The sequence below is a fragment of the Peromyscus leucopus genome, chromosome 6 (assembly GCF_004664715.2).
Source record: "Peromyscus leucopus breed LL Stock chromosome 6, UCI_PerLeu_2.1, whole genome shotgun sequence".
Classification (NCBI taxonomy): domain Eukaryota; kingdom Metazoa; phylum Chordata; class Mammalia; order Rodentia; family Cricetidae; genus Peromyscus; species Peromyscus leucopus.
In genome coordinates this window covers 68,444,594-68,472,231 of record NC_051068.1, presented here as the reverse complement: position 1 = coordinate 68,472,231, position 27,638 = coordinate 68,444,594, and the positions used below count along the sequence as shown (strand labels likewise).

Here is a 27,638-nt window from a genome sequence, read left to right as displayed (position 1 = left end):
TGATTTATTTATTTTTACTTTATGTACATTGGTGTTCTGCCTGCCTGTATGTCTGGGTTGGGGTCTCAGATCCCTTGGACCTGAACTATAGACAGTTGTGAGCTGCCCTGTGGGTGCTGGGACTTGAACCCAGGTCCTTTGGAAGAACAGCCAGTGCTCTTAACCACTGAGCCTCTCCAGCCCCCACGTCTCCATATTTTTCACTCATCAACCATGTGTTTACTGAGCACCTGCCTAATGCAAGACCTATTGATTGCTATGTCGCACATGCTGAGGACTGAGTTCTGTCCTGAACAGCAGAGGGATGAAGAAATCATATAGGAGGTGGGATGCTAGATGCTGCAGGAGAGATGAAGATGAATCACACTCCTTGCCTTCAAAGTGCCTACAATTTTCATGTTTTCACCTCAGGTAAAGACAGAGCTTTCCCATTCCCTGGTCTCAAGAAAAGAAATCTGGTAGAATATAAAAATAAGCATCTGTGTTTCAAGAAGGAAGCTTTATTAGGGGGAGTAGGGTTCTGCCTTGCCCTCCCCAGCTGACTCTGCTGGGCCCCAATCCTGACACGCAGGCTTTACTTCTTCCGGATCTCCAAGGCTTTCTCCTTCCTGACTTCCTTCATCCTGACATGCAGGCTTTACTTCTTCCGGATCTCCAAGGCTTTCTCCTTCCTGATTTCCTTTGCCAGTTCCCCAATCAGTCTCCAGTACTCATTGAACTTCAGCTCCGAGTCTTGGTTCACATCCAAGCTCTTCATCTTCTCATCTAGAGAGCCTACATCCTAAGAAGATGTAAAAAGGATTAGAAACTAGGGCTCTTGGAGCAGGGAGAGAGGGAAGAACCGTCAGGTGCTTCCCTCAGACAATGCCAAAGCCTGCCCATAGGATGAGGCTACGGACCCAGAACTGCACTGCCTGAGGTCCCATATCCAAGGGGTTTTAGATTCATTCATTTTATTTTATATGTATGAGCATTTTGCCAACATGTGGTATGTGTGTGTACCAACCACACATGCTTGGTGCCCACAGAGGTCAGAAGAGGACTGTCTTCGTTAGGGTTTCTAATGCTGTGAAGAGACACCATGACCACAGCAACTCTTATAAAGGAAAACATTTAACTGAGGTGGCAGCTTACACTTTATAAGTTTAGTCCATTATCATCATGGCGGGGAGCATGGCAGCATGCAGGCAGACATGGTGCTGGCTACACCTTGATCAGAAGACTGTCTCACTAGGTGTGGCTTGAGCATATATGAACCTTCAAAGCTCACCTCCACAGTGCCACACTTCCTCCAACAAGACCATGCCTATGCCAACAAGGCCACACCTCCTAATAGTGCCACTCCCTTTGAGGGCCATTTTCTTTCAAACCACCATAAGGATGCTATCTAAACAGAAGTAACAGATGGATTCGAGCTGCCATATGGGAACTGAGCCTGGGTCCTTTGCAAGAGTAGTGTGCATAACCACTGATCCATCTCTCCAGCCCCATGCTCAATATTTGGGTCAACATCTGGACAAAGGCAAAGATCTGCCAAACAAATCTCTAGATGACATGAAGCAAATCCATAGAGGGTTTTCAGTTTTGGTTTGGTTTTTTGTTTTGTCTTGTTTTTTAGCAGAGTCTTTTTTTCTTTTTCTTTTTTTCCCAAAAGATTTATTATGCGTGTGTCTGATACAGGGGAGGGGCACACCACCTTTATGTGGGACCTGGGGATAGAACCAAGGTCATCAGGCTTACCCAGAGTTTAGCAGAGTCTTAAGCTCACTCATTGGACAGCACTTCCTCCACTACTAGTCAGGGGGGATGTAGGAGGGCAACCCAAATGTCCTTGACTCCAGGCACTGTGGTATTACACTACGTTTTATTTCATTTGAGCCTCATGATCCACTGGAATGACGGCTTCTGTGGCACAAGGGCCTGGTCTACCTTGTCCAACACTACACTTTCAATGTCAAGTACACAGCTGAAGTTTGTTCGCTAAGACAGGAAAAGACAGAGCAAATCTTCAATAAATACAGGCTGAAGCACACCACCAGTCCAACAAGAAAGGCATGATGAGTCTGCCTAGCAGATGAGAAACTTAAACCCCAGAAAGGCCAGGTACTGGCACCAAGCACAGTTGAACAGCTAGAACCTGTATTTGAGTCCAGGTTGCTCTCACGATCTCTCTCTCTCTCTCTCTGGCCTCAAACTCACAGAGAGCTTTTTCTCTTTTATTTTATCTTATATGTATGTGCATTTTGTACTATGTATGTGCCTGGTACTTGCTGAGGCCAGAAGAGAGTGTGGACCCCCTGGAACTGGAGAATGGACAGTGACGAGCCCGCATGCTGGCAATGGAACAGAAACCTGGTCTTCTCTCCAAACCATTAAGCCATTGCTCCAGCTCAAACCCAGATTTTCTAAACCAGGGCTTCAATTCTTAGCTACTGCTCTGTGTCTTTCTCCCTTACCTGCACCTGCCCCCACCACCAAAAAAAAAAAAAAAAACCCTAGAAATGAGCCAGGCCTGGTGGTACAGGACAGTAGTCTCAGCTACCCAGCAGACTAAGTCTGGAGGATCATGAGTTCAAAGCCTTCCTGGGCTATTTAATGAGAGTCTGTTTCAAAAAAAGGGGTGGGGAGGAACTAAGGCTATAGCTCAGCCCTTGGGAGTTTACCTAACATGCATGAGGCCCTGGCTTCAATCTCTAATACCATACACACAAAACTATTATTAATAGGTAAACATGGCATAGTGGTACACGCTTGTAATTCCAGCACTTAGGAGGTAGAGGCAGGAGGATCAGGAATTCAAGATGATTCTTAGCTACATAGCAAGTTTGAGGCCAGCCTGGGATACATAATAAGACCATGTCTCAAAAAGAATTTTTTAAAATAGCTTTTAGTTATAAGAATGTTAACCAAGGGGCTGGAGAGACGGCTCCGAGGTTAAGAGCACTGGCTGCTCTTCCAGAGGAACCAGGTTCAATTCCCAGCACCCACATGGCAGTTTACAACTAACTGTAAGTAACTCTGGTTTCAGGGGATCCGACATCCTTACACCCAAGACAGCTAGGGCTACATAGAGAGACTCTGTATCAAAAGTTAAAAGAAAAAGAAGCTGGAAGGGGTGGCAAACACCTTTAATCCCAGCACTTGGGAAGCAGCCAGATCTCTGAGTTCAAAGACAGCCTGGTCTACAGAATGAGTTCCAAGACAGCCAGGGCTACACAGAGAAACCCTGTCTCGTGGGGATAGGGGAAAAGAAGAGGAAAAAGAAGATATATAGGTGTGGTGGTATAACACTTGGGAGGAATAGGCAGAAGGATGTCAAGTTCAAGGCCAGCTGGGGACATACAGAGGGACTCTGTCCCAAAAAAATAGATAGGACTGGAGAGATGGCTCAGTGGTTAAGAGCACTGGCTACTCTTCCAGGGGACCTGGGTTCAATCCTTAACACCTATATGACTGCTAACAACAACCTGTAACTCTAGTTCCAGGGGATCTGATGCCCTTTTCCAGGCCCCACCAACACAGGCAAAACACCCAGACACATCAAATAAAAACAGTAAGTATTAAAAATAAATAAGCAAAAGCTTCGGTGCCGATGGCACTCCCAAGAACGTCTTGAACTTTCTAAGACCTGCCTGACTTCCTGCAGGAAATGTGGCAAGCATGAACCCCACTATTGTGGGATATTTTGATCGCCCTCTGGCACTCCCAAGACTGCCCAATAAAGTTATACCTTGAATCAGGGAGCACAGCCAGCGACTAGCTGACCGGAAGTGGCCATAGAGAAGCCAGACATGGAGAGGAAAACAGGAGGTGCAAGATGGAAAAGAGTTAACGCCAAGTAGCAGAACACAGATTAATATAAATGGGTTAATTTAAGTTGTAAGAGCTATGGGACCAGTGTGAGCTAACGGCCAAGCTTTCATAATTAATAAGAAATCTCCATGTCATTATTTGGGAGCTGGCTGGTGGGATAGAAAGTACTCATTACACCCCACAAAGTGACACAGTACAGAAGAGCAAGGAGTCTCTGTGTACCCAGGGAAAGTGGCCCTATGATGGGCTACAGTGGGCAGACTAAGTTTACTTTCCTCAAAGAGGTTAAAACTACCGAGAAGATTTCGTTAAGGCTTGAGTGTTGAGCCTATTGAAGATCTAGGATGATTCTGGCTCTTTTTTTGTTTGTTTGATTTTTTGTTTTTCAAGACAAGGTTTCACTGTGTAACAGCCCTGGCTGTCCTGGAACTTACTCTGTAGACCAGGCTGGCCTCAAACTCACAGAGATCTGCCTGTGTGCATTCGGAAGTGGGGGTGGGGGTGTAGGGAGCTAGTGGTAAACCCAGCTGGGTTGAATGAGAACCACCAGAACCAGCTGTCCCACCCTGGACTGACGGCTGGGCTTCCTAGCCCCAGGCAATGAAGTTTAGCCCAGAGCTGGTGCCTCAAGGGAAAAAAAGCCGGGAGCTTCAGGAGGCGCCACTAGGCATCCAGCCAGATCCACCGGAGGATCCCAGGGGCGCGCCTGGAGCCAGGGGACCTGCATGAACCAGCCACCACCTCGGGTGGGCTGAATGACACAGGACCACTAATGATGAGTGTTAATGAGTTCCTAGGCTATCTGCTAATCCCAGGCCCTAGTCACCTCCGGCTGACGGACCACTGGATGCTGTGTGGCTGAGTGGACTAGGAGCCTTTGAACTTCCTTGGCCCTTTCTGTGCCGCAGAGTCATGGCAGATTCTGTTCCTGTACTCTGGGGCTTTCCTTTGCAAAAATAATAGCCCAAACTGTGGGGCATCTCAAGCCACTTTCCTTTGGAAGGGTCCAGTTAGTCCTTCTGAAACACCCCCTTAAATAAATCACATAGACTACAGTGTAGGCGAGGAAACACAGCCCTCTTTTCCAGTCAATCCAGAGCCTATTCTAAACGTTGGGGCTTTGGACAAGCTACTTAACAATTCTGGACCTCCGTGTCCTCAACCTGTAAGGGAGGGAAGCAGTCTTAGTGTCTACTTGAGTGGTTTGGGGGAGAATTGGGGGGCTTCCACAAACAATTGCTTAGACCGCTGTAGTGCCACATGTGCCTGTTCAGATTTGGTACCCCCTTCCTATGGGCTTGTGGGGGGGCACCTCCATGTTAAAGTTCTCACAGGTCTATTCAGAGGCATGTTTGGGCAAAGTGGAAAGAGCATTGCTATGGTCACCAGGAAGCTTTTGTTTTGGGGGACAGGAGTGCTTGGATTAAAGGTGCCACCACCACCACCGGATTCTGGCTCTTAAGAGATAAAAGCATTTTGAACTGGGAGGTGAACAGGAAGGGCCCATAATCGAGCTCTAAGTTGATTTGTTATGAATTCCAGCACATCGTAATCTACTACAAACGATCCAGAAGAAGGGAAATGTAACGCGCAGAGGGAAAAGAGAATCACTGCAGGAACAAGTCTTCTAAGTAGGTGAGAGGGGATGGAATGCAGGACACCAGCAGAGAGCTGGCCTTGGAAGCCTGGACAGACCACGTGTGAGGCCCTGAAGGAAGGCCCAGTAGATGCTGACCCAGGAGACGCTCTGGGGGTGGGGTAATGAGGGAGCACAGAGAACCTTCGAGATTGCTTATTTTCAAAGTGAGTCAATTCCTTGGGGACAGGGAGACTGTGGAAGGAGGTTTTGGAATCTGAGGAAGGAAAAGTTTGTGTCCCGACCACTCACAAGGAAATATAGAAGTGCTCAGCGTTGCCAAGGGTTCCTCTGGACTTTGTGGTTATAGATGTAGAGAAACAAGTCAGCCTGGCTGTGCATGTTCCTCTAGGTAGATTCAGCTCTCCAAGTGCAGACAGACACAGGTGGTGGATTTAGGCAGAAATGTAGGTATGTGGGGGTCCTGACTGACAACGATAGAGAGACAGGATCAAGGGTTTTGCAAGCGTGATTATAACGGTGTGTCTTAGAACATGAGCTAAACAAGAAGAGGCATGAGGAGATGAAGTTGATGGGAGGAAACGAAAACAGAGCAGTCGAGACACTCAGAGCGGGACCCAAACTAACACCGAGGAGGCCCAAAAGGGAGGGCTGCAATGACTTCAAGGCTATCTTGAACTACACGAATTTTTTACCCTGTCTCAAAAACACAAAAAAGGGGAGCTGGAGAGACGGCTCACCAGTTAAGAGCACTTGCTGCTCTTGTAAAGAACACAGGTTTTGGTTCCTAGCACCCACATGGCGGCTAACAACCATCTGTAACTCCAGTTCCAGGGGATCCAAAGCCTCTGTGGCCTCTGTGGGCACCAGGCACAGACCTGCATATGGGCAATCCTCTACATAAAATGAAAAATTAAATACATCTTTTTTTAAAAACCACACAAATGAACAAAGAAGAGGAGGAGGAGGAACCTGGGCTGGTGGTGCACAACTTTAATCCCAGCACTTGGGAGGGGGAGGCAGGCGGATCTCTGTGAGTCTGAGGCCAGCCTGGTCTACAGAGCGAGATCCAGGATAGCCAGAGCTACACAAAGAAACTCTGTCTCAAAAAAAAAAAAACAAAAAAAGCAGGGGGGGGACCCCCACAAATACGTGGCTTCAAATGGTGGTGTGTTCCTTTAATCCTGGCGCTACGGCAATTCCAGTCCCAGAGGACCTGATGCCCTTTTCTGACCCGTGCAGACACCAGAACACATGTGCTACATATGCACACGAAATAATAAATCTGTTAAAAAATAACACAAAAACAAGAAGTGGAACAACAGAGAGTGACCAGACAAGGGGAGGCTACAGGAGGTCCTGAAAGCTCCAGGAGCTGGAGGATTGGCACATTTTTTGGCTAATGAAGAACATACAGTTGAATCGAATATGAGGATGGACTGTAGAACGGAACACTGAGGTGCCCCACAGACCTTTAGAAGAGAGCAAGGAATTGATTTTGTTTCATTTTGGTTTGGTTTGGTTTGGTTTGGTTACAGTTTCTGTGTCTCCCTGGCTGTCCTGGAACTCGCTCTGTAGTCCAGGCTGGCCTCAGACTCAGAGATCCGCCTGCCTCTGCCTCCCCAGCGCTGGAACTAAAGGCGTGAGCCACCACGCCCAGCCACAGTCACACACTCTTGTGTGGCTGTGAAATTTCATAAAGGATTAAAATAAACTGTTAAGAGACTAGAATAGCATACAAACTCAGAGTCAACCAATTCGAACCCCCAATCACTTCTGCAGAATGAGCCGCCTTACTGAGGGGATGGGGACTACTCATAGGTAGTGGGAACTAATCACGGAAGCTCCTCATAGACCGGGGTTCACTGAGAATATAGCTCACTGTGACTTTATGTGCTGTTGGTTGAGAAAGGGTCTCCCTAAACTGGTTTCAAATTCCTGATCCTTCTGCCTCAGCCTCCCGAGTGCTGAGATTACAGACGTACAGGCAGGCACCACCAGGTCTGGGTGTGGTTTTATTTTTGCTAAGCCTCCTTCTAGTTCTTACCGTGCGTAAGTCTCTGGGAATCCACCTCTGGGTCCAGTAATATGTTGAGAAAATGGGACTAGAGAGACACAGGCAGACTCAAGTACTCAACGACCTTGTTTGACACATTCCCATTTGCACCAACACAGCATCTTCGCTCATCTAGTTTTTACACACACACACACACCCTTGAGACAGGGAAACCCAGCACACACGCAGTCACTCACATTTGTTTCCGTTCACATCACCTACTCGGCGTTATCACCCGGCACACGTCAGTCCCAGAGCCCTCCACCAACCTTTAGCAAATGAGGCAACTGCTGGGTGACCAGTTCCTTAAACTCATTGATGCTCAGGCTGCCCTTCCGTCCTTCCAGGCCGGCAAAGGTGAAGAACGTGGTGACCACAGTCTCGATGGCTGCCTCCAGATCGGTCAGCGGCTCGGCGGCCATTAGTACCCCCAAAGTCGGAGCTGATGTCTTCACAGACTGACCTGGCAGGGGAAGAAAGAGACCAAGAGAGTTAGGGATCCAAGAATGGGTAAGCCTGAAAGGGTCAGTGTTGGAAAGATGAAAGGGTCCACAACAGGCAACGGTATTTCAGTTTAGGTTCACTTCCAGAAAGAATTTTTCTCCGGCTCCCGTGTCTGAGTGTCCTTTTTAAGTGTCTGTCTTAGGGATGCCTCTGCAGCGGTCTCTGCGTGTGGCAACCACTCTATCTTTGAGGGCTTTTCTTTGGAGTCTTCTGAGTGTGGTAACATCACCTGTAGGGTCTCTGTTCTAATGACCCTTTCTTTTTGTCATTCCCTGTCTTAGGGTCAAGAAGTTGTTTTGTCTCCAGTGCTTATTTATGTTGAGAGCAGAGTCTCCACCCTCCCACAGACTGGTACTGTTCAGAGTAGAGAAGCCTAGGGTTGGCAAAGGCCCCGTTGAGGTCAGGTCTGACTCAATCGGGCCAGACCCATCTTCTCTGCCCCATACCCTACCTCTTCTGAGGGGGTGGGAGAGTGCTCCGCAGGAGACCCCACTGACCTTCTCCACTCTGTGATTGACAAGGTCCAGAAAGGGACTCTTCCAGCTCAAGCCCACAGCCCACAAAGTGTCTGGCATGGACACGCAGTGCCCTCAGGGCTCCAGGAAGGGAAGAAACATGCCTCCTCATCCCCCTCATTTCTGTCCACCCACCCACAGACTCCTGCAAGGACCTTTGCCTGCTTTCCTGAAGCCACTTCCCGAATCGCTGCCTGGAACCACTTGGAAGGAGGAACCCCGGAGCCGATAAAGAAAGGGTAGGTCTCCAGGCTCCCTGCAGAGTCAGAGAGAGTAACTCACCCGGGAAGGGAGGTGGGATGCAGTGAGCTGAGCTGAAGCCTCAAGGCTGAAGTTTTTAAGCACCAGGGAAGAAGAGAACCACTCCCAGTTCCGAAGTGTCAAGTTTCCGCCTCCGCTGATTCGGAAAAGAGGGGACCGCCCCTGCTGTCACTAGCCACCCCACCGCTGCGCCACGCGACTAGGACAGAGCCTGTTGAGGAGGGACCACAGGTTCCCATCCCTCCCGGTTATGACGCTTAGTCAGGAGTGTGTCAGAGGGTCTGCTACTGCTGTTTGGCAACATTAAAATAAAAAAAAAAAAAAAAAAAAAAAAAACGCTTGGGGGAATTCAGCACTGGAAAGCCTCGTCTGGGAAACCAGACACCCTTGCAAAAGACCCCACAGCCCAAGGGCACTCGGAAAGCCCCAGACTGAGGCCCCCCGTAATGAAACTCCAGTTGAAATTCTTCACTGAGTTCCGAGACAGAAGCCCCTCATGGAGGCGCACAGGCTAAGCACCCCTGGGCAGAATCCTTCCCTCTCCCTGCTCAGTCCGCCCCACAACACCCTTCCCTAGATTTCTCTACCACCTCCTTCTTGCAGGCTCAGGGAGGGGATGCGACCAAGAACGGGAAGAAACACGGGGCAGCCCGTTCCCGCCCGGGAGACAGAGGGCGCCTCTGTCCACTCCTGGCCTCTGGCCCTTCGCGGTGTCGTTGGTTGGTGAAGGGGTGGAGCTGGTGGGGAGGAGGGTCGGCAGGGAAGGGCAGGTCTCCCCACACCGCTGAGGTGCCACATTTGCAGCCTGCCTGCCTGTCGAGAACCTGCTCTCACCTCAGGCCCAGGCCAACCGTGAGTACCCTACCCTGACTAGGTCCCTGGCTTAGCCAACCTGTAGGACAGGGAGCCTCAGAAAGACCCCAAGAGCCCTGGAAAAGGATACAGTGGTGTTGCGAGATCTGGCAAGGGTCTGGCAAGGGTCTGACAAGGGTCTGGCAGGACTCCGTCAAGGGAAAGGAAAGGGCGGTTTGAGATCTAGGGTGGGGATAAGGTTTGGAAAGTACTGAGAAGGGGTGAGTGAAGGTCAGAGAGCTAGAAGTTTGGTGAGTGAGGATGCCACTCAGCTTCCAGGCCACCAGACCTTCCCACAGAACCCAGTGTCCCCTGCCAGGTACCCCAGTCTCTAGGTGTGGGAAGGGAGGAGAGACAGCCCTGCTCCTTTAGGGTAAGAATAAGAACGGCTGTTCCTGCCCCCTCCCCAGCCTCTGTCTCTGCCACCCCCTAACCAAACCCTAGGGAAGTGGGGAGCAGCAGAGCATAGGCCCTGTGTATCATGAAGAAGGGGGTCTGTGGCAGTATGCCCTGTCCAGTCTCTGCCTTCACAAGACCTCCTCCTTATCCCTTTTTTTTTTTTTCAGCCTTGACCCCCCACGTCTCTCTCCCCAAATTTTTCCTTTTGTTTTCCCAGTGCTCCACCCCCAGGTCCTCCCCTTCATTAAATTCCAAGCTGCTGGAGGGCTCCGGGTGAACCTCCGGGTGGGTGCCCCTCATAGATGAGAACGGTAACTGAGCCACCCAAATTCCTCCCTGGAGTGCTCCTTATCCCTCTGATCAGCCCGGCTTGGGTTCTGTCTCCCCCTGTCTCTGTGACAACTGCTTCGTGTGACTGGAGTTCAGGTGACAGTCACAAGGGCTCCATTGAAGAGCTGGGATGACATCTAATCAGGACCTATTGTCCAGTATACCCAGCGGTGAGGAAGGATGAGGACACCTGAGCTGAGACATCTGAGCCGCCCCTGAGGCTGTGGAAAGCATGACCCTCTCAGGGCCGGAGGACCGAGGCCCCCTAGCTCGGCAGTCCTTTCTCAACAGACCTCCCCATTCTTCTGCTCTCCCCCGGCCCCTTGAGCTCAAATGACCTCATGCACTCGGTCCTTCTAACACAAACCAGCCCTATCCTGTTCCCGCTGTAGCTACCGAAACAGAGCTGGCCTGAGGCAGGCATGGACAGTGTCAGGGACAACACCTTCTGGTTAGCGTCTCAGGAAAGCCTCAGACCTTTCCCTCTCCCTTCCTTCTGCCTACCTGACGGGAAGGGATGGTTCTGCAGAGAGGATGAGGAGAATGGGAGGTAATGGGAAGCATGCCCCCGAGAAACCAAAACGACACAGTGAGGAGTGAGGGGCGCCAGGCACGGACACAGGACTGCCCACAAGTTGAGGGCCAGCCTGGGCTAGTTCCAGGACCGCCTAGGCTATAGAATGTGACCCTGTCATAAATAAATAGACCCCAAGCAGGAAAAGATGGGAGATATAGCTAAACTTACCTGGGCTTAATCCTCGGTGCCTAAAGAGGAAGAGCCACTCTACTGACAGGAAGCTCAGAAACAGTGAGACACCCCCCCTCCCCACAACTGTTGGGTCTCCCACCCTGACTGCTCACCAAAGGCACCAGACTTCTTCCTGGGGTGGGCATCGTAGACATCAGCTCACTCACTACTAACTGCAAAGCTTGACTGTGACAGGCCTGGAAGGTAAAAATAGAGCTAGAAAGCTGCCTGGTCCTGTGTCCACCCATGCCTGCCCCACCCCACCCCATCTCCGTCCAGGCAGCCAGGAGCCAGCCACTGCAGATGTCTGTTGCAGTTCTTAAGAAAGTCCGGTTCCTATTGCTCAATCCCCATGCCCATCCCTGACTCCCTCTGGAGGGACCCAGAATGCTGGACTGGATTTAGGTGTGATTGGGTTTCTCCCACACTGCAAAATCTCAATGAAAGATAAAGGACAAGGGGGGCCCATTTTGTAGCTATTTGAGCTGTGAAACCAGCTGTCAAGTCTGAGGATACCCCCTACCCAGACCCCAGATGTCCTGAACCTGATTTACAATTCACTTCCATCTTTGGGGGTTGGGTAGGTGTGCTGCTGAAATGGGCTCTGAGCTGGAGACTGCCATGGAGACCCTCATCAACGTGTTCCACGCCCATTCGGGCAAGGAGGGGGACAAATATAAGCTGAGCAAGAAGGAGCTCAAAGACCTGCTACAGACTGAACTCTCCGGCTTCCTAGATGTGAGCAGAGGGTTGAGGTGCAGGGTGGAGGAAGGAGATGGGTGCCCTGCTATATCCCTGCCTCACCCCAAGCTCAGCCCAATTATCTTCCTCTTCCTTCCTTTCTTTTTTTTTTTTTTTTTAAAGATTTTATTTATTTATTATGTATACAGTGCTCTGTCTGCATGCATGCCTGCAGGCCAGAAGAAGGTGCCAGTTGTTACAGATGGTTGTGAGCCACCATGTGGTTGCTGGGAATTGAACTCAGGTCCTCTGGAAGAACAGCCAGTGCTCTTAACTGCTGAGCCATCTCTCCAGCCCCCCCCCCTTTCTTTCTTTTTTTTTTTTTTAAAGATTTACTTATTTATTATGTATACAGTGTTCTGTCTGCACGTATCTCTGCAGGCCAGAAGAGGGCACCAGATCTCATTACAGATGGTTGTGAGCCACCATGTGGTTGCTGGGAACTGAACTCAGGACCTTTGGAAGAGCAATCAGTGCTCTGAGCCACATCTCCAACCCTTCCTCTTCCTTTCTTAACTAAGTTTTTCCAGGCTCCCTTAACACCTCCCTGGAAAAGGCAAAATGCCCTACTTTACTGACCACCTATCAATACTAGGCTCTGCAGACTTACCAATCACATTACCCACAGCATAGAATGGAGTCACAGCCAGGCTGTGGTGATGCATGCCTTTAATCCCAGCACTTAGGAGGCAGAGACAGGCAGATCTCTGTGAGTTCGAGGCCAGCCTGGTCTACACAGTAAGTTCCAGGACAGCCATGACGACTACACAGAGGAACGCTGTCTTGAAAAACCCCAGAAAAAGTAAAACCATGAACTCAAAGAAATACAGACCCTTAGAACTGTGGAGATTAGTACTCTGAAGTCACATGGCTTCTCTACTGAGGTGGCACTTGAGCCACAGATTTTCACTGGAAGATTGTAGGTAAATTTTTTTTTTTTTTTTTTTTTTGGTTTTTTCGAGACAGGGTTTCTCTGTGTAGCTTTGCGCTTTCTGGAGCTACTTGGTAGCCAGCTGGCTCGAACTCACAAGATCGCCTGCCTGCTCCAGTGGATTAAAGGGTGCGCCCACGGCGATTGTAGTAAAAGACATGGCAGGAGGTGAAGAGGGAGGAAGGATGGAAAGTTTGCTCGGAAGCTTCCTTTGACTGGAGGATGCAGAGAGACAGATGCTGGCAGGGACCACATACCAACCCCAGCTTTCTTAGGCTTCCCTGACGCTCTGGCCCTGCTATTTTGTTGCTACATAACTTTTGTTTCTTCCCCAGCTGTCAGTTTGTTTCTTCTCTATCATGGAAGCAGTGGGAAAAGCCTCCCACATTATTTGCATTCCTGTTAAAGACAGGCTTGGTGGCACACACCTGTAATACTGGTACTAACAAGGCAGACCCAGGAAGACCTCAGGTTCCAGGCTAGCCTGGGTCAAGTGGCAAAAGCTGGGGGGGTTTTTGGTGTGTGTGTTTTTTTTTTTTTTTTTTTTTTTTTTGGTTTGTTTGGGGTTTTTTTGTTTTTGTTTTTGTTTTTGTTTTGAGACAGGGTCTCACTATGTAGCCTCAACTGACATGGAACTTGCTATGTAGACCAGGCTGGCCCTGCACTCAAATAGATCTACCTGCTTCTTTTCCCACTGAGTGCTGGGGTTAAAGGCATCTGCCACCGTGCCCTAAAATCATTTTGTGTGTGTTTTTTACTAAAACAGAGCCTGTAAGGTTCCTAATGTAGCACCTGTCACATTGTAGACAATCATGGTTGACAACTGGTGTCAGTATCAACTCCGCTAGGTTCTGCAGACACCAGGAGCTCACCAGTCTCTCGTGCTGCCAAAGACTCCCATAACTATTATTCTCACTTGCTCATTTCTGCCTCAACCACGGTGCAGGCTCTAACTTAGTGGTATCGATTTCCATCTCCTCCTTCCACAGGTCCAGAAGGATGCAGATGCTGTGGACAAGGTGATGAAGGAACTGGATGAAAACGGAGATGGGGAGGTGGACTTCCAGGAGTACGTCGTGCTGGTGGCGGCTCTCACGGTGGCTTGTAACAATTTCTTCTGGGAGAACAGTTGAGCACATGGCCGCATGGACAGTGCCCTTCCTCAGCCTTGTCAGACTTCTCCTATATCCTGCTTTCTCCTCACCCCGCCTACACCTCCCCACGTCCCCATCCTTGCCCAGTCCCCCACCAAGGGCACAAGAGTGGTGGTCTATCTAGACCTGCCACTCACTCTAATAAAGGCCTCCCTCACCAACTGTCGTCCATGTCTACCTGCTCTGGGTCTGGATATCTGTGAAGTAAAGGGTGCTCGCTCCCAACACTCCTTATCTTGGAGAGTTTATGTGCATTACATCTTATTTAAGGAACATTCAAGACCCAAAAATGTAGGGGTCCATAGTTTTAGCTGAAATTGAAGTGCCATTGGCTCCTCAGGGACTTGTATAAGTAATTGGTAATCCTAGCACTTGAAGAATGAGACAGGAAGATTTTGAGTTCCAAGCCAGCCCATACTACATAGCCAGATCCTGCGTCCAAAAACAAAAACAAACAAGCAATCAAGAAACTGAAGAAAAGGTGGGCGGTGGTGGTGCACGCCTTTAATCCCAGCACTCAGGAGGCAGAGGCAGGTGGATCTCTGTAAGTTCAAGGCCAGCCAGGTCTACAGAGTGAGCTTCAGGACAGCCAGGGCTACACAGAGAACCCCTGACTGGGGTGGGGGTTGGGGGGAACAAAACAAAAAACGAGTGAAAGAAGAAAGGAAAACACATCAAAGTCAGGCTTTATAGCCATTTACAGTCTGAACACTGCAGGGTGGGGTCGGATATTTAGCTCAACAGGTTCAACACCCAGCACAGGGGGGGGGGGGCGGCTGGGGTTCAGGGAGGCAGGAGAGGGGAGGATCTCTGAGAGTCAGGCACTAGGGCTAGTGGACATCCTGTGTAATGGCTAATCCGAGTTGTCAACCTGACTACATCTGGAATCAACTAAAACCCAAGGGACTGGGCACACCTGTGACAGATACGCTTTATTGGATTACCAAGGTGAGGAGACCCATCCTAAAATTAGCCACATCTTCTAGTGGCAGCCCACATAAAAGGACATGGAAGAGCTGGGCGTGGTGGTGCATGCCAATAATCCCAGCACTAGGAAGGCAGAGGCAAGAAGATCTCTGTTAGTTCGAGGCTAGCCTGGTTTACAGAGCAAATTCCAGGCCAAGGCTACACAAAGAAACTGTCTCGAAAAACAAAAAACAAACAAAAAAATTGCCATTCGGCGGTGGCGCACACCTTTAGTCCCAGCACTTGGGAGGCAGAGGCAGGTGGATCTTTTTTGAGTTTGAAGGCAGCCTGGTCAACACAGAGAACCCCTGTTTCAAAGAACCAAAAACAAAAACAAAAACAAAAAAAATACACACCACAAATAGGGATGAGAAAGAAGAGGGCCAGAGCACATCACCCCATGCTCTGAGGTCCTAATAAAGACTTTGGAGGGGGCGTGTTTCAAGACAGGGTTTCTCTGTGTAACAGTCCTGGCTGTCCTGGAACTGGCTCTGTAGACCAGGCTTGGCCCCGAACTCACAGAGATTCACTTGCCTCTGTCTCCTAAGTGCTGGGATTAAAGGCGTGCGCCACCACCGCCCAGCCTAAAAAAAAAAAAAAAAAAAGACTTTTTAAGAGTCGTCTTTAGCTTAAGGATGGAGGAATAACAGAATACAAACATTGCTTCCAATCAGACCTAAACCGCTCTATGCAACCCGGAAACCCCCTTTAAAGAGGAGCGTTAACTCTTCCAGCAGGCAGTCTAGAGGTCCCCTAGCCATCAAGGCCAACGGCCACGCCCCGAGTGGGCGGAGCACCACACCTAAGCGAAGGGACCTTTGCCACAGGCCCTGGAGAGTCCCCGGCGATTCCTGAGCCGGCCGCAGCACCCGTTCGCCACGCCCCTCGCTGCGCGCGCACTGACGCAAGTCCGCCGGCGCCATTTTAGCCGGTCACGCTGCCCTGGTGGGCCCGGCGGCCATTTTGTTTTGGACACCAAGCGGGAGTTGGCGGCGCCGGGCGGTGGTGGCGGCTCAGACGAGAGGCGGGGAAGGGCAGGGCCTGACGAGGAGCGGGAGGACCGGCCGGCCCGACACCCAGCCCACGACGAGGGAGCGTCGCCTCCTACCGTTTAAGCACCTCACTCAACCGCCCAGCTAGTGAACCCGCACGAACGGTCCCCCGTCAGCTCTCCGGGGAGGCCGGCCTCCGGCCCGCCCGCCCGCCCGCCGCAGCCGTGGTGGCAGCCCCGGGAGGAGCGCTGGCGTCCGTCTCCTTCGGTGAGTTTGTGTGGGCGAAAGCAGAGGCGGGGCGCCGTGGGGGCTCGGGGGCCGGGCGGCGCGGGCGGCAGGTGCGGAGGGAGCCGAGGTCGGTGCGCGCAGGCCGGGGAGGGGGCGGAGCCGGGAGGCGGAGGCTGAGCCGGAACCGCGGCCGCCGGGCGAGCCGGCGGGGTGCTCGGTGCTGGCGTGGGTTGTCTGGGGTGGTGCTGGTGATGGTGATGGTAGTGCTGGTGGTGGCGGTGGTGTGGCTTTGGCTTGTTTCGGGACCGGGCCTTGAACCCAGTGTCTTGCTTCTCTAGACACCCGAGCCGCAGCCTCCCTCCCCCCCCTTCCATCCCCCAGAGTAGTGTTTGATGGGGGGGTAACAACGGAAATAATCAACTGACCAAAGCGGGGTGGGGTGGGGGGGGATCTTGAGATCAAGCCTTTGAGGATGGGGATGGAAGGTTACGTAAAGATTACAGAGTGGAGCGGCAGCTCTAGGTGTTGGTTTTTGCGGCACCGAAATCGAATCCAAAATACTGCTTTGGCAAGACAAGCGCTCCGAGTTAACGTCCTCGACCTTTTTTTTATATATATATATATTTATTTTCGTTTGAGATCGGGCCTCTCAAGTCACCCAGGCGCGCCTTGAGCTTGTGCCATCAGGTGTAGCCACGGTTAAATGCTGTGGAGTGCTCCTGAGAACTCTCAAGATTGAATACCCACTTAGAAAACCCTTTCTGTCTTTACCCTGCCGTATCTTACTAGAATGCCACTTGCATTTGGAGTTGAGAATCGGTTTTGAAACTAGGCATTTCTTTGTATGTGTTTGAGAGAGTCCGTGCCTCACAATGTCACATTGTAACCCACGATGGCCTCAGCCTGTTAACACCATTCCCCTGTCGCAGCTGGAAATTGAACCTACGGCTTCATTAGTGCAACAGAATCACTCTACCACTGAGCTATATTCTATTCCCAGCTCCTGCATTTATTCTGATACATAGTTTTCAATTTTCTATAGACCTCTAAGATGCACCTGGGTAGCACCCTAATCCCAGTTGCTGTTCCCCAGTCCTCGTGGCCAGATTGTAGTTTAATTGGTCTGGGTCCAGGCATCAAGGTAAAATTTGGTTTGGGGGTCTTTCTTTTCTTTAACATTACTGGCTGAATCAGTGTAGGCTGGAAAGACTGTTCTAGATTGAAAGCCAGGCTCCTAGGCTTTGGCTACATCCGATTCTGCCATTTTGGAGACTTTGGCAGACATTCTTCAAACTGGGGCTTTGACATTTTGATAACTGTGATATAAACTTATGTTCACAAAAAATGAATTTTAATATGGTCTTCAACAGTTTGTAATATAGACCTTTCATTGACTTATGCCTTGTTCCTTGTGAAAATGCAATCTTCAGCTGGATGGTTGTGGTGCTCACCTTTAATCCCAGCACTCTGAGGCAGAGGTAGATCTCTATGAGTTCACCTGGTTTACATAGTGAGGTCCAGGACAACCAAGGCTACACAGGGGGAAAAGGGAAAGAAAGAAAATGCAGTCTTGATGATTTTACTTCACTCATTACGCATATTGTCCTTTGTAGATTCTCGGGATTTGAAGATGGCTGCACAGTCAGCGCCGAAAGTTGTGCTAAAAAGCACCACCAAGATGTCTCTGAATGAGCGGTGAGGCAGCCAACAGCAACTTGAGCTCCTTCCTAAGAAAACATTACTTAAGTTGGCCCTGGGGTCCAATACACAAAAACCAGTTGTAAGCTAAAAACAGAAGGCTACCAGACCTCTGTTCTTAATTGCATCTAATGTGGTACACAGAACAAATTGGGCGGTTGTTTCAAAACCCCTTATCAGTAGATTTTTATATTAAACTATCTGAAATATTTACGTGGTGGGATCTGTTTTTTTGAAAGACTCCTCACACCCTCCTTTTTAAACATTGATACAGGGGTGGTGCAGCATGATGGTATGGTATATCCTGGCTGCAACAGGCTTGCTGCCTAGTCCAAGGCCAGCAGTGTTGTGGCTGGCCTGTAAGAGGCAGGTAGCAAGCCGTGACTATGTCCAAAGGCCCCTGAATGTCATTCTTGGGCCTTGTAAGAGGCACTTGCTTTGCTCCATTTCACTCTCTTCCCATTCTGCTTTTTAGTTTGTTTTGTTGGAATTCTTTTGACAGCTGTGTGTTTTCTTCCATTAACTTAATCACAACAGGAATGATAGAATGTCCTCATAGGCTCCTAAGTGGTTGACTAATTTAACTGTCTCAGAAGTACTGCGTTAGAAAAAGTGATTATTGAGACTGAGAGAAATTAAGTTAAAGGCAGTTTTTGTTTCTGAGAGTTTCATTTATTTGGTGTCTTTCACCATTTTATTATATTGCTGCTAGAACTCCCAAGGCATTTAATGTCTGTTTTTGTTTCTAAAGCAAATGTACTTCTCTGCTCATATCTTAAGATATGACACATTAATTACCTGTATTCATGTGTTACTAAGTAACATGTTAGAGTGTAATCAATTTCCATAATTTATTTGTCTGTATTATTTCAGTGTACTTCGAAGGTGTTCTGGTCCTTCCTCCTGTTTGTCCTTAGAATGAACCCTTCACTCCCCAAAGGTGTAGGCATTTTTGTTTGTCTTTGTAACTGCATCTCTGTCTCTTGTCATCATATTGGCTTAATGCGTGTTTTTCATACTTTCCACTTCTCTAAGAGCTGTTACCTGAGCCCTTGTTATCACTTTTAATTGTGCTGCACTTGGCTGCATTTCTGAGTTTCTGGTTCTTGCAAGTTTGTGGAAACAGAGGAGTCTTTAACCCACATCAACCTTGATCCAAATGTACCACTTTAAAGTTCGTGGGATCTGGAGCTCCTGGTCTAGCAAGCCATGAAAATGCCAATAAGTGTTTTATAATAAAGCTTTTATTTAAACACCCATTTTGTTCGACCTTGAAGCTTTACTAATATGCTGAAGAACAAACAGCCGATGCCAGTGAATATTCGGGCTTCGATGCAGCAGCAGCAGCAGCTAGCCAGTGCCAGAAACAGAAGACTGGCCCAGCAGATGGAGAATAGACCCTCTGTCCAGGCAGCATTAAAACTGAAGCAGGTGAGAGAATGGGTCTTGGCAGTCTGTGTCAGGCAGTCCACCAAAGCTGTCAGGATATAATGGACGATACCAAGATGGCTCGCAAAAGCTGAAACTTACCTGAACAAATGTTCAAAGAATTTTGGTTTGGCAGGTACCAGTTAAGTAACTTCTTTTGTTTTTGTTTTGTTTTTGTATTTTCGGGACAGGGTGTTTCTTTGTATCCCTGGCTGTTCTGGTACTCACTCTGTAGACCAGGCTGGCCTTGAACTCAGAGATCTACCTGCCTCAGCTTCCCAAGTGCTGGGATTAAAGATCTGCACCACCACCACCACCACCACCACCACCACCCAGCTTAAGAAACTTTTTAATATCTTTCTGTTTTAGGGGAGTTTGACACCTCTGTAGCCTGTTAGTGTTATCAGTGAGGATTGATTACTTTCTGATCCTTACTCTTTTTTTTTTTTTTTTTTTTTGTTTTTCGAGACAGGGTTTCTCTGTGTAGCTTTGCGCCTTTCCTGGGACTCACTTGGTAGTCCAGGCTGGCCTCGAACTCACAGAGATCCACCTGGCTCTGCTTCCTCTCCACCGCCCGGCATGATCCTTACTCTTAAAATAGAATTTTTTTTTTTTAATCTTTTTCTACAGAGAACCTTTGTTTAGTCTAGGAGTGATATTTAAAGGTAGAGTACTTGCCTAGCAAGCACAAGGCCCCCGGTTTCAGTCTCACCCCTTCCCAAAAAACAGAGAATAACTTTGTTTTAGTTGCTTTGCTCTCCATAAAAAATAATTTACGTCGGGCAGTGGTGGCACACGCCTTTAATCCCAGCACTCAGGAGGCAGAGCCAGGCGGATCTCTGTGAGTTCGAGGCTAGCCTGGGCTACAAAGCGAGTTCCAGGAAAGGCGCAAAGCTACACAAAGAAACCCTGTCTGGAAAAACCAATAATAATAATAATAATAATAATAATAATAATAATAATAATAATTTACAAGGCCAGGTGGTGGTGGCGCATGCCTTTAATCCCAGCACTAGGAGGCAGAGGCAGGCAGATCTGTGAGTTCGAGGCCAGCTGGTCTACAGAGTGAGTTCCAGGACAGCCAGGACTGTTTCACAGAGAAACCCTGTCTCGAAAGATTTACAAACTAGAATAATCTTATTCTGCATCTGAGTGGTCTAAGGTTTTCTAAGTGCTAAAAACAGCACGTAGTTTTTACATCACAGTAGAGCAAGCATACAGGATAGGATAATAAAATGTTCTCTTTCACATTTCCAGTAAGAGGTAATCCTGTTCAGGTCTGAAATAAAACCTGCTCTTTATCATTCGTAGACTTTATATGCAAGTCCGGACAGTGGCTGTGGAAGGATATGTCCAAGCTGTGGCTGGGCGTCCAGAGGGCGGTGCCATGCAACTGTAAGGACTTTAACTGGTAGCACTGCATGGCTGTGCATAGAGTCAGCACTTGATAACACCCACCCCCACTCTGAACCTTTGGGCTCACTGACTGAAAATAAGCAAGGCTTTCTGCTTTGTCTACCTTTCAGCCTTGGAGTGGTTAGGTTCATCCATGACTCAGGAAAGCAATAAGCCATAGGCCCACCATTTTCCAAGAGTAAATAAAAATCGTGACATCTCTGATGCACTGTGCCAGGTCCTTTCAACAGGCTAACCTCTAAAGCAGCAGCATCAACCAGCTTCGGCATTGATAGGATGCTCTCAGTCTCTTCAGTAGCCGTGTGTCCTGTTAAGAGCTTCCAGTGTGGCTAGTGCAAATGAAGGAGCTTAATTTTTTTTTTCCTTTTACTTATGTTAAGGCCAGGTGAAGGGCATACAGTGGTTATCTCAGCATATCGAGGCATTATGAGCTCAAAGCCAACCCAAATTTAGTTTTTGGTTTTTGTTATTGTTTGGTGTGGTTTTGAGACCAGGGTCTCACTATGTAGTTACTACTAGCCTGGAACTCTATATGTAGACCAGAGTAGCCCCAAACTCACAGAAATGTACCTACTTGTGCCTCCAGAGTGCTAGGATTAAAGGTGTATGCCACCACACCCAGATCAAAATTTTTTTTAATTTTAAGTAACCATGTGTGGTTAGTGGCTACTTTATTATACAGCACAGCTCTAGAGGAAAAGCTGAGTTGTACTACCAGTATATATAAGTGCAGGACGAGTAGCAACTAAAGGTGGAGATGGCTCCGTACTCCACAATTCAGGAGAATGAGTAGACTTGGTAATTGAACATGAGAATGCAGTCGTGACTTCATAACTGTATGCTAGGGTCTGGAGGTACAGTTCAGTGGTAAAGGATTTGCCTACCATGGGCATGAGTTTCATGCCCAGCACCACAAAAGATAATTACCGTGCTAATTGGGGGAATGACAAGACAGACCCTTGAGGTTGGTTTCACCTGCCTGTGTTAAGTGTCTAATGTTAAAAGCCTTTCTCCTAATTAGAAGCATTTTAAGATTTTGTGCCAGAAAGCTAATGATAATATCTCAACATCTTTTTCAGAGCTCTTAATTCAGGGAAAGTATATATGCACAGGCATTTGTATATGCCTATGCCATTAGTGTGTGATGGAGGTGGATTGTGTGCAAGAACACCGTTTTCATTAATACTGACTGGCTTTATGGAAGAACAGAATTGCTAGAACCTTTGTTGTATTCGAGGCTATATTTTCTCCTTTTCCTTTGAAGAACTCTAACTCCATGAGATGTGATCTTCAGAGTCTTTTGGAGAAACTAATCATTGAAAAATTGATACTTGTACTATGTCCTAGTTCTCTGTATGGTCCTTTGTGGTTAATAGTTTACTTGTTTTAATTTTAACATGAATTTGGCTGGCTCTCTATGAAGATAGATTTGAATTGTGAGTTTAAGGCCATTTTTCTTTCTTAAGGATTAGCTGTTGGCAAGGAGAAATGTGGAATTTATAGATTTGCAAGTGATGTAAGGAAAGGAATGTTGATTTGATTTGTTTAATTGCATCTTAAGGTAAAAAATAAATAAAAAAGGACTGGCAATAGATACTCAAAGGAAAACTGGAGCACACTGGCCCCTGACTGAGAAGCCATTCTTGTCCTTAAGTCTCAAGAATCCAAGTGAACTTGTAATTTCAGTTTCCCCAGAACGTGATGCATTTCCAGTGGTGTGTGAGTAAGCCTTTGAAAACAGTGTAGTCCTTGGGCAGGTATGGATGAAGGCATGTCACTGTCAACCTGTGGCTAAGAAGCAGCCAGTTTGCAGCTGCTGCTGTGTGACTTGAGTAGCCAAATTAGTAAGGTTGTCTGTGCTGGTGCCAATGTTGTGGACCATACTAGAGCTTCTTAGATAGAGCCTTTGTTCTGGATCAGAATTCTGCTTTATCCATATTTTGGGGTAAAGTCTTTTGGTTTGGAATCCTTACGTTACCCACAACAGGCTTATATCCACAGCAAGCGTCTCACTTGCTTCATTTGTCCTATACTTTAAATTGGCAAATCCCACTGAATTCCTTTTTTGATCTCAATCCTCTAACACCTTTTCTTCCAGAAGAGCTTAAAGCAGCGCCTGGGTAAAAGTAACATCCAGGCACGTTTAGGCCGACCCATAGGTGCCCTGGCCAGGGGAGCAATTGGAGGAAGAGGCCTACCCATAATCCAGAGAGGCTTGCCCCGAGGAGGACTACGTGGGGGACGTGCCACCAGAACCCTGCTTAGGGGCGGGATGTCGCTCCGAGGTCAGTGCTCATGTGTAGCTGTTAGTGGTTGGACTCTATCTTCTTCCCCTTTCTCTTGGGCTGCTATGATCACATTTGTTTAGCACCTTTAATCCTAAATTTGTATTAATCTAATTAACTTTTGAAATCACATTTTTAGTACTGCTGCATGTGTTTTATCGATATCATTCCTTTTCTGATAATGTGCAATGATGAGAGGCTATGACCTGCATAGCAACAGGTAATTCATGTCATCTCCATTCCATTTGAAAACACCTGCTGCTGCTTGAATCAAAGCACATTCAAGTTCTGGAAATAAGTCTAAGAAATGTGTGGTTAGCATGTGCGAGGCCCTGGGTTGAATATCCTCAATACCAAAAAAAAAAAAAGATGGGTCTTTTGGCCTTTGTCATGACTAACCGTCTGCCTTCCTGAAGTGAAAAACTGTTAATCTGGAAGAGAGGGGACAGTTTGATCCATAGTGCCTACCTATCTGTATCATACTCTTTGGACACTGTTAAACTGTTCCCTTTATAAAGTTCTTATCCCTTCAAGAATGTGTTGAAAACAGGAATCATAGCATTTATTTTTAAATCTACCATAATGCCAGGCATCTGATTGTTAGCTTATTAAATGTATGAACTTACTTAGTCCCAGCTTTTTCCAAAGATGGTTGTGGTCAGAATTGCTGAATTGAATAAGCTGTTTAATCTGTTCACACACACTGTGCAGTTTGCCCCACCCAGACTAAACATTAACTAATTATTCTTATTTAACCCTCACCGCCTTCCTTTGGTTAGAATCTACTTTGTCTCTCTTGGATTTACCTGCATATACATTGTATGCCTCCTCTCCAAGGTCAAAACCTGCTCCGAGGTGGACGAGCCGTAGCTCCCCGAATGGGCTTAAGAAGAGGTGGTGTTCGAGGTCGTGGAGGTCCTGGGAGAGGGGGCCTAGGGCGTGGAGCTATGGGTCGTGGCGGAATCGGTGGTAGAGGTTAGTCAGCTACCAACTTCAGAGAGTAGCTCCCTTATTTTCCTCCCTTCAAAACTCAGAGCCACCTTTCTGCACAGCTTCAAGTCATAGGCAGGCTTGTTTGTTTGTCTTGTTTGTTTTTTGAAACTGGCTTGTTTTCTAAATTTACATGCTGATAATGCAAAGTCTGTTAGGATTTACAGTTAGGTACACTATCTAGAGCCACATTTTAGGCATTCTCCAGGTTTTTAGAAAATTAAATTGTTCTATTAAAATGATGCAATGATTTTAGGATTTTTTTTTAGGAAATTTTAGGAAAAGTTTAGGATTTTACCTTTTTCTGTATCTGCCTTCTGTTGCCGCCACCACCACCACCATCACCACCATTACACACCCATTCCATAGCCCAGTGCCAGTTTAACTTAGATAAGAGAAGAAGAGGAACTGAGGTGGAGTACAGTGTAGAACACTTACCTAGCATATGTGAGGTGCGGGTCAATCTTACACCATAGAAACAAAATACGAGAGAGAGAAACAAAGGTGAAGGAGGATGGGGCTCAGTGGTACAGCACATGCTAGGCTTGCATGAGACTCTAGATCCAGTCCAGCAGCACTGTGAGGTAGTGGGATGAGACCTGGCACCTGTCCTTGCCTCTGAAACCAAGTAAATTAAACATAGGATTTGTGAAGAACCAAAGACAGTTTTCCTGATCAAGGTTGAAACTGAGATGTGTTACTACCAGTTAGCTGGCTGACTGTTGTTAGTAATCTTACCTTGGTGCCTTGATTCTTGTCTTGTGATCTCGTGAACCAGATTAGAAGATTAGATGGTGGTGTCGGTACCATATTTTATGGGAGCTTTTCTGGCTTAGAGCTTAGTTAGAAACTCCCAACACCTGTTGATAGGTTGAGCATCTTATTCTAGTAAGCTCTATGGGCAATTGTTCTTGTTCTTTCTAGAGTGTGGGGCAGGTCTTGATAATCCTTAGCATCGATGGTGCTGAAGAATAACTTAGGAAAGAACATTTGATAACAAAGGTTTCTTTTCTTCTCTGCCATTATATGTAACTTGGCTTATTGAATGAAGTACGAGCTTGTATGGGTTTCTGGATTTCCAGATTTCCAAGACAATATCCAGTTGTCTTGACATGGTTTCTGAGAGAGACTTCAGAGGTAGGAAAGATTAAATAAAGTCGATTTTGAGAAACCTGAGTGTTTGGTTAGTGAATTGAAATCATTTCTCAGATAATAGTTGTCCTAAGGTGACCAGTCAGAGAAGTAGCAGCTAAGTTTTTTCTCTAGAATAACTTTTCAGTCTATGGATACATGGAATCACCTGATTAGACTTAATAATTAGAACAGATGAGATAACAATCCAGAAGGTTTATATGAATACCCTTGATTCTCTGTGCCCTTCTTACTGCCTCCTAACTAACTAGGGTTCTATATGATGTCTTTTAATTATGAACTTACAGTAAGTCCCAAACTTTGGTGATTCCTTTGTCTTAGGAATCTTTGTTAATCTTTGTTAATGTTGTTTAATAGTTTTCAGCTAATACTACACACCTATAATCCCAGCAACTTGGAGGCTCTTGTTTTGTTTTTTGAGACAGGGTCTCCGGTAGCCCTGGCTGGCCTTGAACTTCTGAGTCTCCTGCTTTTGCCTCCCAGATGCTAGAATTACAGGTGTTCATTATGTGGTGCTGAGGATTGAACCCAGGGCTTCGTCCATACTAGACAAGCACCCTACTGACTGAACTACACTCCTGCCCAGGAGTGCAAGTTTAAGGCTAGCTGGTCTGCATTGGCAAGACCCTGTCTCAAAGTGGGAAGGGACAGGTTTTTTTTTTTTTTTTCTTTTAGTAGTATTTAGAGATGAATACTTAAGAGGGACTCATTGTGTGTGCTTTCCATGTCCTGCTTTCCACCCAGTGTGTTTCTTGTTTTTCCAGATTTCTCCTCTTTGCCCTGTCCTTGAGCTTGTCTCAGCTAGGCCCCTATACCATAATGGGGCACTTTTTCTAGGACCCATCAAACCCATGTGTAACTGTCTTCTTTCTTTCTTTTTTTTCATTTGGCCAGGTCGGGGTATGATAGGTCGGGGAAGAGGGGGCTTTGGAGGCCGAGGCCGAGGTCGTGGCCGAGGGAGAGGTGCCCTCACTCGCCCTGTATTAACCAAGGAGCAGCTGGACAACCAATTGGATGCATACATGTCGAAAACTAAAGGACACCTGGATGCTGAGTTGGATGCCTACATGGCACAGACAGATCCTGAAACCAATGATTGAAGCCTGCCTGCCTGCCCGCCTGTTAGACTCTTGTTAAAGTCACCACATCTATAAAAAAAAAAAAAATAACCTTCAGAAAACGTGAGAAGAAACCTGATTGATGCTGGAAGGACCTATCACAATAGGCTGTGGACTTACCTGCCACCAGTTGGGGCAATTAGTCTGTTCCGTCTACTTTTTGATACTGTGTTATATGAAACCCTATTTTCCTTTGATTTGGTTGAGTTTGTTTTGTTGTTTATCCAGTCACCCAGACTTCTGTTTGAACAGGAATGCTTTGGCCTTGTGAGTAGAACATTTTTCCAGCCTCTGCCTCACCGTCTTATCTGACATTTTAATATTTCTTCTGTTCATCTTTATGATCCTGAAAAAGGTTCCCAGGAGGGAGCTACTGTTCTCACTAATGTGTGTTCTCTGGGATACAGTTCTTCTACATCTTCCTTAAAACTTCTGTTAATAGCTAAAACTAAAAGTGTGTCTGCTGTGTGATGGTGAAGGTAGTCAGTTGGAAACGTTGGTATTGCTGCTGGGCCAGGAACAGCTTACACATGGTAGCAGCTTTGATTTGGTCAAGTTGGTGCTGCCTACATTGACATCACATAAGTGGTAGCTGACATGCTGAGCTGGATATGTACAATTTCCACCCTAAAAGATTTTTAAGCTTTCGTTTGGGTTTGTGTCAAGTCCAAGAGACTTGTGCACATCCAGGGTAGAAGAAGCCATTCAGGTGTGACACGAGGCAGAAGAAACAAGGGTGGGAACTGTTTACAAGCTAACTGCTGGGAAGGGGTCACCTGATGCTGAAGTGCAGTTACCTATGTTTGTCCAGAACCAGTTTGGGTCTAATCCACATAACTGGCTTTATTTGACCCTCTTGAAGGTTTAAGTTCAAGCATATTTTGTCAGCTGTTCAGTTTCAGTGGAATCTTGTACTTCTGGTTCATTATAACAATTGTTCTCTCAAATTCAACCCAAGCTTTGTTTTATTTTTTTGGTTTCTTAAAATGCTGTATAACCTTTTTTTTTTTTTTTGGGGGGGGGGTTAGTGTGTCCCTTTATAGTTGAGTTCTCATGCTGTGCCGGGTGGTGGTGGTGGTGGTGGTGGTGGTGGTGGTGGATGCCTTTAATCCCAGCACTTGGGAGGCAGAGCCAGGTGGATCTCTATGAGTTCGAGACCAGTCTGATCTACAAAGCGAGATCCAGGACAGGCACCAAAACACCAGAGAAACCCTGTCTGGAAACACCCCCCCCCCAAAAAAAAAAAAAAAGTTCTCATGTTAAAATTTCTGGGGGTGGGGCCGGCAGTGGTGGCACTGCTACAAGCTTTTAATCCCAGCACTCAGGAGGCAGAGGCAGGAGAATCTCTGTGAGTTCCAGGACAGCCTGGGCTACACAAAAGAAACCCTGGCTCAAAAAAACAAACAATCCAGAGGTGGGGTGTGTTTGGCTTTGTAGAAAGTAAAACTTTTGTTTTCTTTTTAT

The 27,638-nt window shown here is 47.4% G+C and overlaps 3 protein-coding genes across 11 annotated transcripts; 2 read left to right on the top strand and 1 right to left on the bottom strand.

The window, feature by feature from the left end:
- Positions 1 to 480: 480 nt before the first annotated feature.
- Positions 481 to 11,272, bottom strand: S100a13 (S100 calcium binding protein A13). Of its 2 annotated transcripts, none has more exons than XM_028890732.2 (3): positions 11,189 to 11,272; positions 7,736 to 7,929; positions 481 to 781 (listed from the first exon to the last, which is right to left on the bottom strand). In XM_028890732.2, exons 2-3 carry the CDS (start codon positions 7,886 to 7,888, stop codon positions 638 to 640), a joined length of 297 nt encoding a protein of 98 aa, XP_028746565.1. In that variant the 5' UTR covers positions 7,889 to 7,929; positions 11,189 to 11,272; the 3' UTR covers positions 481 to 637. The 2 variants fall into 2 exon arrangements, with proteins under 2 accessions (XP_028746565.1, XP_028746564.1); XM_028890731.2 differs by lacking the exon at positions 11,189 to 11,272 and adding an exon at positions 8,768 to 8,943.
- On the top strand, positions 9,470 to 14,067 carry S100a1 (S100 calcium binding protein A1). Its single transcript, XM_028890734.2, has 3 exons — positions 9,470 to 9,598; positions 11,660 to 11,813; positions 13,737 to 14,067. Exons 2-3 carry the CDS (start codon positions 11,673 to 11,675, stop codon positions 13,878 to 13,880), a joined length of 285 nt encoding a protein of 94 aa, XP_028746567.1. The 5' UTR covers positions 9,470 to 9,598; positions 11,660 to 11,672; the 3' UTR covers positions 13,881 to 14,067.
- Positions 14,068 to 15,728: 1,661 nt separating this feature from the next.
- On the top strand, positions 15,729 to 27,126 carry LOC114707862 (chromatin target of PRMT1). 8 transcript variants are annotated; one of them, XM_028890723.2, is made up of 7 exons: positions 15,754 to 16,126; positions 17,701 to 17,782; positions 19,063 to 19,216; positions 20,525 to 20,608; positions 22,728 to 22,914; positions 23,752 to 23,889; positions 25,951 to 27,126. In XM_028890723.2, exons 2-7 carry the CDS (start codon positions 17,718 to 17,720, stop codon positions 26,154 to 26,156), a joined length of 834 nt encoding a protein of 277 aa, XP_028746556.1. In that variant the 5' UTR covers positions 15,754 to 16,126; positions 17,701 to 17,717; the 3' UTR covers positions 26,157 to 27,126. The 8 variants fall into 8 exon arrangements, with proteins under 8 accessions (XP_028746561.1, XP_028746562.1, XP_028746563.1 ...); XM_028890725.2 differs by having other exon boundaries at positions 15,755 to 16,126; positions 22,731 to 22,914; XM_028890724.2 differs by lacking the exon at positions 15,754 to 16,126 and adding an exon at positions 16,725 to 17,228.
- Positions 27,127 to 27,638: the final 512 nt, after the last annotated feature.